This window comes from Dermochelys coriacea, chromosome 2 (genome assembly GCF_009764565.3).
Source record: "Dermochelys coriacea isolate rDerCor1 chromosome 2, rDerCor1.pri.v4, whole genome shotgun sequence".
NCBI lineage: Eukaryota > Metazoa > Chordata > Testudines > Dermochelyidae > Dermochelys > Dermochelys coriacea.
Genome location: NC_050069.1, coordinates 4,539,106 through 4,555,711, shown reverse-complemented (window position 1 = coordinate 4,555,711; position 16,606 = coordinate 4,539,106). Strand labels below are relative to the sequence as shown.

General features: G+C 52.4%; 1 protein-coding gene across 1 annotated transcript in view; it reads left to right on the top strand.

Moving 5' to 3' along the window:
• The window catches only part of LOC119851292 (1-phosphatidylinositol 4,5-bisphosphate phosphodiesterase gamma-1-like), an 80,026-nt gene that overhangs the window by 36,947 nt on the left and 26,473 nt on the right, over window positions 1–16,606 (top strand). The window contains 10 exon segments of the mRNA XM_038390907.2: window positions 675–768; window positions 1,176–1,223; window positions 8,897–8,981; window positions 10,147–10,227; window positions 10,669–10,703; window positions 11,682–11,754; window positions 12,806–12,907; window positions 13,724–13,842; window positions 14,826–14,911; window positions 15,962–16,082. Of these exon segments, the coding sequence (XP_038246835.1) occupies window positions 675–768; window positions 1,176–1,223; window positions 8,897–8,981; window positions 10,147–10,227; window positions 10,669–10,703; window positions 11,682–11,754; window positions 12,806–12,907; window positions 13,724–13,842; window positions 14,826–14,911; window positions 15,962–16,082 (844 nt within the window).

Genomic DNA, 16,606 nt, shown 5'->3' with positions numbered 1-16,606 from the left:
CAGGTTGTCACCATCTCCCTCCAGCAGTCCTTTCTCCCAGCATCCCTCCTCCCTGACACAGCGCCCCCACCCAGACCCCACTTGCAGTGAGGGCCATCCCTGATGGAATGCCACTCTCAGGGTGAATTTGGCCCATTGGCACAGGCGCCAACTCCAGGGGCGCTCTGGGGCTCCAGCACCTACGGGAAAAAATAACGGGTGCTCAGCTCGGTGCTCCCGACTGTTTGGGAGACTCTAGGGGGAGGGCGGAGAGCAGTGAGAAGGTGGGGGCCTGGGGGAGGGGGCAGAGTGGGGGCGGGAAGAGGCAGAATGAGGGCAGGGCTTCAGGGAGGGGCGGACTGGGGGCAGGGCCTCGAGGCAGCGCATGGGTGGAGCACCCACCGTGAAAAATAAAAGTCGGTACCTGTGCCCAGTTGGCCAAGGGTGAAGCCAGCTGGATGGAAACGGTGCTGTTGTCCGTACGAAGAAGGGCACCATCTCGGTGCATTGTCTAAACTCAGCTAGAGATGAAGAGCAGCCAGATCCCTCAATCCCAGTACCCCCGAGCTGTGGGGAGAGGTCAGCCTGGGAGCAGAACATTGCAGCCCGGCCCCATCTCTAGTGTAAGTGCAGAGAGGGAACTTCCCTTAGCCCCACTCCTCCCACTGCCAGACTCTGCTCTCCTCCCTCCTCAGCCTTCGGTGAGGAAGATGTTAACCTGTGGATGACAGGCCTGAACTGGCTGGTGACGGACACTCAGAAAGCCCAGACGCCGCTGCAGATTGAAAGGTATGGGCAGGGAGCTGGGCTACTGGGGGGGGGGGGCTGGGGATCCCTCTGTCCCATCACTCCAGAGCAGGGCTGGGTGGGCCAGGAGATCCGAGCCACCCCTGGGCACTGCAGAGTGAGGTGGGACCCAGGGAAGTGAAGGGCACACAGAGTCGCTAGTTTGGTTTTCCTTCATCCTCATTTTGGGGTGCCCAGTAATCCTGGAGAACACTGATCAAATGCGGGCCCCAGAGCTGGCTGAGGTGCTGATGAGGGGATGAAATGCCTTCCTGAGGTGTAATCCCCTCTGGAAGAGGCCAGACTCCATCACCCCAGCATGTGCGTTAACTGCACTGCGCTCCTAGCCATCTCACTGCTGGGACCCCTCGGCTCCAGGCTGATCCGTTTCTTCTCAATCCTCTTGCTAGGTGGCTGCGGAAACAGTTTGACTTGATGGACAGGACGAGAGAAGGCAGGTGAGTGAGGTGGACAGGCAGGGACGACAGGAGGGTTGATGACCCTTGGCGTTTTCATACTAGCAGGTGTCACTGCAGAGACTATCTGCCTCCCGCTCAGGTTTGCCACACTTTCTGTGGCAGCCACCGGAGGGCGGTCTGCGCAGTATGGGGAGAGCTGGGCGGATAGGGCCTGAGGCTGGCAAACCCCCTTCGGGAAATGCTTGAGCTCTTCAGAGGATGGGGAGAGGAGACAAACATGTCATGGTGGCTGGAAAAATGAGGCTTTGCCCAGTCGTCCAGCTCTCTGCCACTCCCTGCCCACCACATAGCCCTGCCGTGCCTGCTCCTTTCCCATCACCCAGTCCCCACAGGCTGGCAAATAAAGCCTCAGGAGATAAAGCAGCGGAAGCCCTGATCCTGCAGTCCTTGTGCTTTCCGAACTCCCACTGGCTCGACTGGGAGCTTGGAGCATGCTAAGGCAGCGGGATTAGGGCTGGTTGTCTGACGGGCTCAGGTTGTAAGATATTTTGGCTTTAAGCAGGGGGGAAATTTGATCCCATTGTCAGAGCCACGGCCAGGGCCAGGATCCCACTGGAACAGGCTCTCAAGGAATCTGGAGCCAAACAGGACTAAACGGAGAAGATGAAAATGAGACGGTGTCTCTTTGAGAAGCCATGGGGAGTTGGGAGGTGGGGAGGGGGGCAGGGAGGAGGAAAGAAAACTGGATTTAAAATGTTTTGTTTAATCAGCATTTTGGTCCCTTTCCATCCAGCTAGCTAACAAGGCGCGGCTGCTGGGGCGGGGCCCAGCAGACCTCTTTGCCCTGCCACATGCCAGCTCTGTGTAAACAGGACATCGGACAGGCAGTGAGGGGTTCCATCCAGGAAGAGGAGGGGGCCTGGGCAGGAAATTATGAGACATGGGACAGGAAGTGGGGCTAGTGTGGAAGGAGCAATCAGCTTTACAAAAACATGGGTGTGTCCCCTGGGGACCTGAGTGCTATATTCAAGCCTGAAACAGAAGCACAGCAAGGGAGAAAGGCCTTCTAGACTATCCCCAAGAGACGGCACTGCGGGAGTCTTCAGGGATGCCTCCCTGCACCAGGCACTTGGCAGAATCCCACTGAGATGATTTGATGAGGCATGTTTTGTTATCCCACTGGGATTGTCCTACAAAGAACTCGGGTACTCCAGCAATGGGCTTACACAGCCGCCCAGCTAGACAGGGTGGAATTTGTACACCATTGGGGGATGCACAGCGTATTCAAAGTGCCAGATGAGAGCGGTATTAATACCACGGCAGGGATCCTGGGAGGCCTGCTGGGAAGGTGCGCAGCTGAGTCTCTGAGACACAGCAGGAGCCCCCCCAGTGCTATCCCCACCCCATGCCGCTCTACCTTGCGTTCCCGAGCACAGCGCTCTGCTGCAGCTGCAGAGGCTGGCCGCGGAGCTGAAGGCAGTTGAAGTTGATCACGTTAAATTCAGTGAGGCCAGCTGAAGCAAAGCAAAGCAAAGCAATGCTTAGGGTCTGATCCTGAACAGTGCTGAGCACCAGTATCCCAGTCAATGATTGGTCTCTGAATTCTCAGAGCACCCACAACTCTGATCAGAGTCCCCGTGTGGGGACGGCACTTGGCACTTCTCAGGATCAGGACCCACACCTCTGCAACTCGGCTGAGCTTTTCCTGCCTGCCTTCCCTTCGCTGGTGTCACACACCAGTACCCAGCCCTTCCAGGGGCCTCTCCGAGTCACGGCTTGTGGCCCATCCAGCATGGAATCAAGTGACGTGGTTCTTGGCATCTCAGGCCCGGTCTACTAGGAAAAGTTTGGTTGGCCTAGCTCTGTTGGTGAGAAGTGTGAAAAAAATCACTCCCCTACCTGACACAGCTGCACCAGCAACAGCCGCAGTGTAGACGCAGTTATACCCACAAAAAAAGAGTCCCTTTGCTGGGACAGGTTATTTTGTTCAGGGATCTGAGATAATCTCTACTGGGAGAAGAACTCTTTTGCCGGTCTAAGATGCATTTGTGTTTGGAGGGTTTGCCGAGCGAACCCTTTCTGGTGTAGATCAGAACTCGTGCTACTAAACTACACCCAGGGCCCACCCTCAAATCCCCGAGAAGGCTAGCAAGTGCAGAAGGGGGTGGGGAGAGGAGGGAGCAGAGGTGGAATAGAACATGCTGCCACCTGCTGTCTGCTGTTTGATTTCAAAACCAGACTCCAACGAGAGACTGCTGAATTGGAATTAATTTGCAAACTGGATACAATTAACTTAGGCTTGAATAGAGACTGGGAATGGATGAGTCATTACACAAAGTAAAACTATTTCCCCATGAAGAAAAGGAGGACTTGTGGCACCTTAGAGACTAACAAATTTATTAGAGCATAAGCTTTCGTGAACTACAGCTGTAATGCATCCGATGAAGTGAGCTGTAGCTCACGAAAGCTTATGCTCTAATAAATTTGTTAGTCTCTAAGGTGCCACAAGTACTCCTTTTCTTTTTGCGAATACAGACTAACACGGCTGCTACTCTGAAACCTATTTCCCCATGGTATTTCTCCCCCCCCCACCCCACCCCCCACTGTTCCTCTGATATTCTTGTTAACTGCTGGAATTAGCCTACCTTGCTCGTCACCATGAAAGGTTTTCCTCCTTTCCCCCCCCCCTGCTGCTGGTGATGGCTTATCTTAAGTGAGCACTCTCCTTACAGTGTGTATGATAAACCCATTGTTTCATGTTCTCTGTGTGTGTGTATATAAATCTCTCCTCTGTTTTTTCCACCAAATGCATCCGATGAAGTGAGCTGTAGCTCACGAAAGCTTATGCTCTAATAAATTTGTTAGTCTCTAAGGTGCCACAAGTACTCCTTTTCTTTTTGCGAATACAGACTAACACGGCTGCTACTCTGAAACCTGTCTGATTTGGGTAACTGTAGATTCAGGCCAAATGCTAGGGCTGTGCATTTGGGTTCTGCTGAAACGCAAAGAGCTTGAAGAAAAGGAGGACTTGTGGCACCTTAGAGACTAACAAATTTATTTGAACATAAGCTTTCGTGAGCTACAGCTCCCTTCACTGGATGTATTCAGTGGAAAATACAGTGGGGAGATTTATTTACACAGAGAACATGAAACAATTTACACCATACACATTGTAACGAGAGCTTGGTGGCTGCCCGAGTATTGATGACGATTTTTAGTGAGTTTAAGGCCCTGAGGAGCTGTTTACTGTGCCAGATTAACCCAGGGCCTGGTCTGTTCACTGGATTTCCAACATTTAGGGACGGGAATTAGGTGTAAACATCAGCTCTTGCATGGTGTCAAGTATCACAGGATAGCTGTGTTAGTCTTTAGAGTAGCAGCCGTGTTAGTCTGTATTCGCAAAAAGAAAAGCAGTACTTGTGGCACCTTAGAGACTAACAAATTTATTAGAGCATAAGCTTTCGTGAGCTACAGCTCACTATCCACAAAAACAACAAGGAGTCTGGTGGCACCTTAAAGACTAACAGATTTATTTGGGCATAAGCTTTCGTGGGTAAAATACCACTTCTTCAGATGCATCTGAAGAAGAAGAAGTGTGTTTTATCCATGAAAGCTTATGCCCAAATAAATCTGTTAGTCTTTAAGGTGTAGGGTGACCAGATGTCCCGATTTTATAGGCACAGTCCTGATCTTTGGGTCTTTTTCTTATATAGGCTCCTATTATCCCCCACCCCCTGTCCCAATTTTTCACACTTGCTGTCTGGTCACCCTATTAAGGTGCCACCAGACTCCTTGTTGTTTTTATCAGCTCTTGCAGTCATTCAGCCCATAACTAGCCCCCAGAAGCATGACAGAATGCCAGTGAAGAACTAAGCACAATAGCATGCTAGATTCTGCCCACATCCCTTCCAAGCCAAATCCCCAGCAAGGTCTGGGACTGGAAGGACTGGGCCCATTTCCCCTTCTTGTTCTTCAGACAAATACACATTGGCACACGTAACCATGAGTGGGTGGGACTGTGTGAAGTCAGTGAAGCCGCCTTGATTTACACAGGCTGGGGATCCGGCCCCACCATCTCTAAAGGTTTGCTGACTTGGGGTTCTTTTGATGAAGTCACACACAAGTTAGTCTTTCAGAGAAGAGCTCTCCATGGCGTGATGTCGTGGTGGGCATCTGCTATAGACCAACAGACCCGGAGGAAGAGGTAGACGAGGCTTTCTTCGAACAACTAACAGAAGTTTCCAGATCGCAGGCCCTGGTTCTCATGGGAGACTTCAATCCCCCTCACATCTGCTGGGAGAGCAATACAGCGGAGCACAGACAATCCAGGAAGTTTTCGGAGAGTGTTGGGGACAACTTCCTGGTGCACGTGCTGGAGGAACCAACTAGGGGCTGTGCTCCTCTTGACCTGCTGCTCACAAACAGGGAAGAATTGATAGGGGAAGTAGAAGTGGGTGGCATCCTAGGCAACAGTGACCATGAGATGATCGAGTTCAGGATCCTGACAAAAGGAAGAAAGGAGAGCAGCAGAATACAGACCCTGGATTTCAAAAAAGCAGACTTTGACTCCCTCAGGGAACTGATGGGCAGGATCCCCTGGGAGGCTAATATGATGGGGAAAGGAGTCCAGAAGAGCTGGCTGTATTTTAAAGAAGCCTTATTGAGGGCGCAGGAACAAAACATCCCGATGTGCAGAAAGAATAGCAAATATGGCAGGTGTCCAGCTTGGCTTAACAGAGAAATCTTCGGTGAGCTTAAACACAAAAAAGAAGCTTACAAGAAGTGGAAACTTGGACAGATGCCTAAGGAGGAGTATAAAAATATTGCTTGAGCATGCAGAGGTGCAATCAGGAAGACCAAAATACAATTGTAGTTGCAGCTAGCATGGGATGGGAAGGGTAACAAGAAATGTTTCTATAGGTATGTTAGCAACAAGAAGAAGGTCAGGGAAAGTTTGGAACTCTTACTGAATGGGGGAGGCAACCTAGTGACACATAATGTGGAAAAAGCTGAAGTACTCAATGCTTTTTTTGCCTCAGTCTTCACAGACAAGGTCAGCTCCCAGACTGCTGCATTGGGCAGCAGAGTATGGGGAGGAGGTGAGCAGCCCTTATTGGTGAAAGAATAGCTTAAGGACTATTTAGAAACACTGGACATACAAAAAGAAAAGGAGTACTTGTGGCACCTTAGAGACTAACAACACAAATCCATGGGGCCGGGTGCAATGCATCCGAGGGTGCTGAGGGAGTTGGCGGATGTGATTGCAGAGCCATTGGCCATTATCTTTGAAAATTTGTGGCGATCGGGGGAGGTCCCGGATGACTGGAAAAAGGCTAATGTCTAGTGCCCATCTTTAAAAAAGGGAAGAAGGAGAATTCAGGAAACTACAGACCAGTCAGCCTCACCTCAGTCCCTGGAAAAATCATGAAGCAGGTCCTCAAGGAATCCATTTTGAAGCACTTGGGGGAGAGGAAGGTGATCAGGAACAATCAACATGGATTCACCAAGGGCAAATCATGCCTGACCAACCTGATGGCCTTGTATGATGAGATAACTGGCTCTGTGGATATGGGGAAAGCGGTGGATGTGATATATCTTGACTTTAGCAAAGCTTTTGATGCGGTCTCCCACAGTATTCTTGCCAGCAAGTTAAAGAAGTATGGATTGGATGAATGGACTATAAGGTGGATAGAAAGCTGGCTAGATCGTTGGGCTCAACGGGTAGTGATCAACGGCTCAATGTCTAGTTTGCAGCCAGTATTAAGTGGAGTGCCCCAGGGGTTGGTCCTGGGCCCGATTTTGTTTAACATCTTCATTAATGAACTAGATGATGGGATGGACTGCACCGTCATCAAGTTCGTGGATGACACTAAACTCGGGGGAGAGGTAGATATGCTGGAGAGTAGGGATAGGGTCCAGAGTGATGTAGACAAATTGGAGGATTGGGCCAAAAGAAATCTGATGTGTTCAACAAGAATAAGTGCAGAGTCCTGCACTTAGGATGGAAGAATCCCATGCACCGCTACAGGCTGAAGACTGACTAGCTAAACAGCAGTTCTGCAGAAAAGGACCTGGGGATTACAGTGGATGAGAAGCTGGATATGATTCAAAAATGTGACCCTTTGGCCAAGAAGGCTAATGGCATATTGGGCTGCATTAGTAGGAGCATTACCAGCAGATCGAGGGAAATGATTATCCCCCTCTGTTCGGCACTGGTGAGGCCACATCTGGAGTATTGCATCCAGTTTTGGTCCCCCCACTACAGAAAGGATGTGGACAAATTGGAGAGTCCAGCGGAGGGCAACAAAAATGATTAGGGGGCTGGGGCACATGACTTATGAGGAGAGGCTGAGGGAACTGGGCTTATTTAGTCCGCAGAAGAGAAGAGTGAGGGGGGATTTGATAGCAGCCTTCAACTACCTGAAGGCCGATTCCAAAGAGGATGGAACTCGGCTGTTCTCAGTGGTGGCAGATGACAGAACAAGGAGCAATGGTCTCAAGTTGCAGTGGGGGAGGTCTAGGTTGGATATTAGGAAACACTATTTCACTAGGAGGGTGGTGAAGCACTGGAATGGATTACCTAGGGAGGTGGTGGAACCTCCATCCTTAGAGGTTTTTAAAGCCCAGCCTGACAAAGCCCTGGCTGGGATGATTTTGTTGGGGTTGGTCCTGTTTTGAGCAGGGGGTTGGACTAGATGACTTCCTGAGGTCTCTTCCAACCCTTATCTTCTATGATTCTATGGCTATAGCCCTCATGGCAAGTATGCAGCAAGGACCCTCTGGCGGCTGGTATTTTTAAGAGCACTATGCAAAATAACTGTGCAGTCCAAAATCAGATAGAGGGATCGAATATCTTCCCAACTGGTCTGTTCACCAGACCTGCTTTCCGGGTATCAGTCTTAGTTCTCAGGTTTCAGAACTGCCCTCCTCTCCATCCCAGTAGATGGTGTCATTCTAAAACAAATACCTCTTAGTCCCTCCTTAGTAGGAGGAGATTAAGTAACTCAGATTTTTAAATGAGCTATGGGAGATCCCTAGGTTTGCTCAGACCAGTCTGCCTGACCTGGGCATTTCCAGTGCCTGGAACTTCACCTCTTACAGTGACCCACCTTTGTTTATTTGGAATCGGTGCATGTTCCTGAACGAAATGTCTGCTCTGCATGCGTTCAGCTAGCTCAGGAACAAACCCTGTTCCGTACCTGCCAGTTCTATGTGACATGGACTGCAGCCACACAAACCACACCACTTCAGTGTGTCCACACTAGGGAGTTTCACCCAATGAAGTGAGCTGGAGCTCACGAAAGCTTATGCTCAAATAAATGTTAGTCTCTAAGGTGCCACAAGTACTCCTTTTCTTTTCACAACCTGAAGTGATTCAACTTTGGAACCACTTGAGTGCGATCTCAGTCTGGAGGCCAGCCCCATGTCTAACTGCTCAGTGAACTGAGAATTCAGTTCCCTGCAGGAGACACAGGTTGAATGAACCACCTCTGCAGCCATGGGGGCTGGAGTGGCTGCAGCTCTTGACCCCTCTTCTTTCTCACAGAAACAGGCCCTTGCTTTCTTGAAGATTCATCTGGGAGGAGGGTGGGAGTGAAATTGCTCAAGGCCCCGAGCCCATGGGACCAGCTGGAGGCCCTGAGCCTGTATGAGAAGCTGGGCTCCCGCATGTCCCTCTCTGAGGCCTGACTCCTGCTTTGTGTGTCTTGCAGTATCACGGTGAAGGATCTGAAGGCCATGCTGCCCCAGGTGAACTACCGGGTGCCTAACATGAGGTTCCTGCGGGACAAGCTAGTGGTAAGAACACTCCCATGGTCTCTCCTCCCTCCCTTTATCTCTCCTTTTCTGACCCATCCTTTATAGACAAGGCCTATAGAATCAGATGGGGGGAAGCCAGTAGAGATTTGTAGAACCAACCAGATTCTACAGAGATGACTCTGAAGTCCTATAGAATTGACCCTTCCTGTGGGGAGGGAGATGTTTGAGCTGCCCTATAGAATTGAAGAGGGACTTTCCCCAGCTATAGAATTCGATAAGATGGGTCAACAAAGCCAAAAGTCCCACTTGCTTTTCCTAGAAGGGTTATCTCCTGCCCATTCCCAAGTCTCTGTTTGCCAGAAGCTGGGAACGGGCAACGGGATGGATCACTTGATGTTTCCCTGCTCTGTTCCTTCCATCTGGGGCACCTGGCACTGGCCACTGTCTGAAGACAGGGTACTGGGCTAGATGGACCTTTGGTCTGACCCAGTCTGGCTGTTTTTATGTTCTCTTATTCCCTTTTCTTTGCTCTGTGTTTGAGGGGTGTCTGCAGTCAATGAACATGAATAAGCAGCTGATGACTCCTGGGCAAGTGGTCTCTGTGGAAGCCCTTCTGCTCCTAGCTTGCACTGGATTATCTGTGCCTTCCTCATGCGCTCCCTGTTACTAAGGGACATTTACAGGGAAACACAAGATCATAGTCCATTCCTAGGGCTGGCCAATCGCATTTGCTGCTCATTTCCCATCCAAAGCCCCGATACTCCTCTCTCTGCCACTCACCATGCACAGCATGTAAGGAGACAGGGACCCAAAGCACAAACTCTGGATCAAGATTCCAACCTCCCCTGCAAATAATCCAGCTGGCCCATCTCTAGACATGAGACAGGATTACGACATTGGCTCAGAACATAGCACTGCTTACTGGGATGTGTAATCCCCATGGACTGCCCGATGGTGGCTGCAGGCCACATTATAGATCTCCCTGGGCTCTGCATGGCCCATGGGCTTGACTCAAGATGCCCCCATCTGGAGCAGTACAGCATGGGAACCCCACTGGAGCCAGTGCTTTTCGGCAGCCAGGGGCCTTTTTTCCCTATCTTCTGCACCAGGGGCTTGAAGTCTCCCTAGGTCCTTCAGCTCTGGGAGGTCTGCTCCCTCCAGTTCTGTTCTCACCAGGTTCTGTCTCTCTCCTTCCTCCCGACAGGAAGTGGAAGCCAGGAGTGACATGGCCTTCACCCACTTCACTCACTTCTACAAAAACCTAATGTTCGATGCTCAGAAATCGGTAAGAAGTTGGGGCCCTCGGTGACTCTGCCCCACCTGGGGTGACCCTGCGGCTGGGCCCAGACCCGGGGGTGGGTAAGGAAGGCCAGAGAGGGGTCATGGTGCTGCTCGTTACTATTAATGGACGTTTCTGAAGCACCCTATATGTACCTGTCACACTACAGGAGATAGCCCCCGAGCACTGGCTGGGCGGGGGCTTTGTTGTAGGGACAGGAGATGGGGAGACCATCTACAGTGAGTCAGTGAGGGGAGGCTGTTGCCAGTGCGGCAGGTCCCAGGGGCAGCTTAGATTCCCGCCACAGACTCTGAGATGCCTTGTGCCTGATGCTTTCCCAGACTCTAGACAAAGCCCCCCTGAGCCTCCTCCTCCAGTCCCCATCCAGCCTGCAGGTGGCACCTTCTCCACTGGCTCACCTGCCCCTGTCCCCCCCTTCCATTCCAGATCATCGAGCAGCTGGAGCTCTCCTTCCCCTTGCGGTGAGTACCAAAGATCCCTCCTTGTTAGATTCCACCCCAGTCCCAAGTGGGGCACTGGCCCGCCAGCCAGCCTGTTTCACTGTGTGTGTGTGTGTGAGAACAAGACTCAGAACCAAGAGGTCTCTTCACAAGTCCAACCCCGTCTGCTCCCACCGCAGCACACAGTGGGGACCACTGGGCACCAACCCCCAGGGCCACAAGGCTGGGCACCCACACTCTGCTTGTTCCTGCTCCCAGAGATGGTGACAGTTAAGCCAAGCCCGGGGTGGAGTCCATGTCAGGGACGCAGTGGGCTGGTACATGACTCTGACCCTATTAGATCCCCAGAGAACGGGCAGGTCTGTATTCTCAGACATAGTAATGTAAACCCAGAATGACTCCAGGGCAATGACTAGGGTGCTCAGGTTAATACTGTGTCACTGAGATCAGCGTCTGGGGAGGGAGCTGCGGGTCAGGACTCAGGTGCATCACCACCACTGTGTGTGCGGAGCCCAGGGCTGGGGTAGCAGGGGGCTGTGGGTTGGGATTGAGGGGCACTGGCAGATCTGGGGGGGGGGAGCCCAGGGCTGGGGTGGCAGGGGACTGCGGGTTAGAACTGAGGGGCACTGGCAGAGCTATGGTGGGGTTGGGGGAGCCCAGGGCTGGGGTAGCAGGGGGCTGCGGGTTAGAACTGAGGGGCACTGGCAGAGCTGTGGTGGGGGGAAGCCCAGGGCTGGAGTAGCAGGGGCTGCGGGTTGAGATTGAGGGGCATCAGCAGATTTGGGTCAGGGGAGCCTTGGGTGGAATAATAGGGGCAGGTGGGTGCAACTCAGGTTCATCAGAAAAGTCGTGAGGATTGGGGGGAAGAGCTGGAATAGTCGGGGAACTAAGTTATCTGTATGGGGGAGACACACCCCATGCCTGATTCATTTGGTGGGGGGAAGCTGCCATACCCAGCTTGCACACACTCTCATTGACCGGCTCCTTGCCCCTCCCCAGAAACGTTGACCGTGCGGAGCTGTGCCAGATTACACTGTACGACTTCCAGAAATTCCTGCAGCACGACCAGAAGGTACCCGCTAAGGCGCACGTCCAATACCCTGTCGTACCTGAGGGACTGCAAACCCTTCTGCCAGGCCATAGCTTGGCATGCCCGGGATGATAGCAGAAATTCTCACGACTGCCACTGTTCTGAAACCAGAGAGCGTCTGGCTACCTCAAAGCCAGTCCAGACCACTAGTAACTTAAAGTCATGCTCATCCAATGGCTGTCCAACTGGTGGCTCTCACTCCTCTTCCTGATAGACCACAAGACCCACCGCCACGCAAGCTGTCTTCCTCTGTTGTCAGTCTCAGCAGAGAGGCCTTGGGATGAAGGGGCCATGGTGGTCTAATGGGAAGGGCAGTTTGTGCCATTGCCCAGGCTCCAACTGTGGACAGAGAGAAAGTTACGATGGGAGGGGGAAGCTGAAGCCTGACAAACTCAGACCAGAAAGAAGGTGCCTGTATTTAACAGCCAGGGTGATTAACCATCAGAACAGCTCACACTGGGCTGTGATGGAGAATCCATCACAGGTCAGGTCAGCCTGGATGATCGGGTGGTCCCCTCTGCCTTTACATTCGGCAATTCTGCGACTTGGAGTCTTCAACTGCGAATCTAGAAGAGCTGCTCCAGCCCAGCCAGAAGTGACAGGTTGGATGCATGTCTGGTGGCGATTCTGTGCCCTTTGTTACAGGGAAGGGCAGACCTGGCCTTGGAATCTGTGAAGCTCCAACAGGAAAGTCAGATGAAAACATGTTAGGAAAAAGGAGCAAATCGCGCCCCAGGTTTGCCTGTATCTGAAATCTAGTGAAGAGAATAATTACAATCAGGCCATCGCCACTGGACTCCTCTCTATTCCCTGCAGATGAGGGTGGAGGTACAGGAGTGGGGGGTGGGAGTATGTGCTGTACCTGCCCTGTGCATAGCTAGAGGTCATGAGTCTCCTGGGGCCTGAGTCCACTCACCTTCCATCTGTCTGAAGGCTCTTGATCTTGCAGTTCTGAGATTCCCATCATGGTTTCACATCCAAACCTTTGGTGCGGTTCCTCCCATAACGCTGCCCTCTGTGTTCTCTGCCTTAGGAGCCCTGGGCCAGTGACATCAGCAAGGTGCGGGAGTACATGTGTGGCTACCTCAGGGACCCCTTCAGTGACATGGCAGAACCCTTCTTCCAGCTGGATGAGGTAGGGAATATGTACCCCAGCCCCCAGGTTCCAGCCCATCCTCCTGCATCAGCCATCCCCTTGGCAACTCCAGCGCCCACTAGCGGAGCTCAGACTCCCACCTGAGGCAGATAAAATCTCTAGATTAGTTATAGGGTTTGTGGAATTGATGCACGTGGATGAAGGTGTATTTTTAACAGACAATGTACACTTCAGACTGGAGGTCAGGATGGGCCATGCCAGATCAGAACAAGGGGGCTTATAGACTGTTATCCCAGCCTCCATCAATGACCAATGCCTGAGGCTTAAAAGGAAGCAATAAACCACCCATCTGGCTCGTGTACAGTGCTGCACATCTGGGGATTGATATTCCTTCCTGACCCTTCCAGGTGATCTCCTTGTGCCCTGAAGCATGAGGTTTTAATTATCCTTTTAATTTATCCTAATAAATAACAGATTTATTATTGGCCCCCATATCCACCTCCAGCAGGTGACTGTGTGCAGATGCAGCAGTGAATTCCACAGGTGATTGCACTACATGTATTTAGACAGGCCAGTTGTATTGAAAGAGTGAATCCCTCCCTCCCCACATTTTGGAGAAGTCCACATTCCAGACTCTGCATCGGAAGCCCATCTCTAGCTGTAGTCACTGGACCATGTTCCCCAGCTCACCCTCTGCTGCTGGCAGCTCTTCTCCACCAAACTTCTCTCCCTTTCCCCATTCCTGTTAGAGCTTTGGCCCCATGCCCATCTCTCCCCTTGGCCTGGGGTGACCCACGGTGTCCTGGAGCCTGACCCTCCTGGTGTTGCTCTAACCAGCTTTCCTTCTGTCCTCAGTTTCTGACCTACCTGTTCTCCAGGGAAAACAAGGTCATGGACGCCAAGTACGAGCGGGTGATCCCAGAGGAGATGAACTACCCGCTGTCCCACTACTGGATCTCCTCCTCCCACAACACGTAAGAGCTTGGGGTCCGCCCACCGACGAAGGGCCCCCAGCGCGGGGGGGCGAAGATAAAGCGGCACAACCTGTTGGATTCTGAGCTGAACGGGCGCCTCCCACCGCAGCCCTAGGAGCCATTCTGCAGACGTTGGGGAGCCACCAGTCTGGTGTTTGAGCTCCAGAAGGGCTCTGGCATGCATGTAATAGTGAACAAGGAGGGGGAGGATTTCTCTTTAGCCTCCTCTGGGAGTTCTGCAGGGATGGCTCCACTTCCCTGTCCATGCAGGACATGGGATTCCTGGACATTTCCTTGTAAGCAGGTACTGGAAAACATGGGCCAGATTCTCGCCTGGTATCAACCAGCATAACTCCATTGGCTTCAACAGAGCTCTGCCAATTTACACCAGCTGGGGATCTGGCCCACTGAAGCTCTGCCCATTTACACCAGCTGGGGATCTGGCCCATTGATGCCAATGGAGCTCTGCTGATTGACACCAGCTGATGATCTGGCCCATTGACTTCAATGGAGCTACACCCATTTACACCAACTGGGGATCTGGCCCATTGACTTCAATGGAGCTGCACCCATTTACACCAGCTGGGGATCTGGCCCTTTGACTCCAATGGAGCTCTGCCCATTTACACCAGCTGGGGATCTTGCCCTGTGGCTTTCGACCTCCGCTGGGTCTCCCGAGCTCAGGCAGCACTGGCAGGAGTGGGCTTCCATGGGACAGCCGACACTGACATCTGATGGGATCCAGGCCCTGGGTTCTGAGCAAGGTGCCCCCGAAACAGCTCCGCAGCTCAGGCCCTGCCAGGCAGCTCCCCTGGCACGCAGTCGGTGGCTGGCAGCTGCCTGGACAGACACCATCTGCAGTGGTTGCTCCCCGAGATGGACTGGGAGCCACACGATTTGCAACTGCACCTCTTCCTCCAGGCCGCCCAGGCCCTCCTCCAGGCGCTGCTGGTGATTCCGGGGCCCTCTTGTTCTCCTTGCAGGTATCTGACTGGGGACCAGTTCTCCAGTGAGTCCTCGCTGGAAGCCTATGCTCGCTGCCTCCGGATGGGCTGCCGCTGCATAGAGTGTGAGTGAGCTGGTCCCTGCCCGGGGCTGGGCTGCTCTCAGCGACTGTGAGCTAGTCCAACTGCATAAGCTGAGTAGCATGAGTAGTGCGCAGTGACTGGGTGGGGGACCACAGGGTGGGCAGCAGGAAACGGTACTGGTGATGCCGCCCCTCCCCCCACAAGTCAATACTGGAGTCAGCATCTTTGGGGGATCTCTAAAACCATGTTCCTCCACTCCCCAGCCACAAAACTCCCTCGGCACTTGGTACAAATGTAAGAGGCTGAGCCCAGTGCCTTGGCCACATCCTGTGATGGGTAGTTCCTTTAAATTGCCCCCACTTTCTGTCTTACACTTCGGTGTAGGGCTGCAGCGAGGTGTCAAACAGCTGCCCCGTCTCACCCCCAGATGTGGCTACAGCAATTCTTAGTTGTTGAATCGTATGGGATCCTTCCGGTGCCCTGGAACATGAGATGTTTTGCTTGGATCATTGTCCTCTGGGGCAACCTGGGGAGAACTTTAAAATCCACCAGATTCAGGAATCACCAGTGGAGGTTCTCTGGCCTGTGCTATGCAGAAGGTCAGACCAGACGGTCGCAATGGTCCCTTCGGGCCTTGGAATCTCTGACCCAATGGGACCTCAGCTGAGGATCATTCAATCCACCTGGTGAACCCGTGCGATATCATATCATATCAATGGCAGGCAGACCCTCACCCAACCCCACAGCGTCTTTCAATAGCTCAGTCCCATTTGACCCTGCTAACTGAGGTAACAGCATGTGCTGTTATCTGGTGTCTCAGAGGTGAACACCAGTGTCTTGTATACCCCTTTGTCCACCCCTGAAGTGCGCATGTACTGGCACGACAATGAAGTATGCACAGCTCCACAGTGACTCTTGGGACCAATGCACGTGCAGTGGCCATGGGCTCTAGGGGTGGTCCTGTCCTTTCCACTCTGTTCAGGAAAGGACGGGCGTTAGGACATGGTCCCTCAGGAGCGTGTGTGGGGTACAGGGATAAATGATCACATGTGTGGGGGGACTGTTAACAACTCAACCATCTCTGCCCTTAGTGGACTGTTGGGACGGTCCAGATGACCTGCCAATCATCTACCATGGACACACACTCACCTCCAAAATCAAATTCCTGGATGTCCTGCATACCATCAAGGAACATGCCTTCGTGACCTCTGAGTAAGGGCCACCCCACTGCACTACAGGGGCTTTGTCACCTCTTTGCTGCTTAGGGACTGCTAAAGGGCATGGAGCTTGTCACAACATGTAATGGGACTGTGGAACTCATGGCCACAGGAAGCCATTGAGACCTAGAACTTAGCCGGATTCAAAAAAGAGATTGAACATTTATGTCGATAACAGAATATCCAGAGTTCTCATAGTTGATGGTAACAGTGATTGGGGAAATCTCTTGCTTCAGGGCTTAAGCCAGTCTGTAACTATTGAGTAAAACCTGTTTAACCATGTCTGGCGGCCAGATAGTCCCTGTTTATCCTGTACAGCACTCACTGATTCTGTATTTATTGTGAGAACCTGTTGCTGGGTCCGGGTATTGTCCCTGCCGCACTGCCCATTTCAAGGCGTGGATACGTTCCCTGCAGAACACTTCCAGGTTGAGTGTGTCACACCCTGATTTACTGAGAGTGTTCCCCGGCTCCAAGGGTTCTGCCCTAAATCCAGCTTTCCCTGCACCAAGGGCTCCA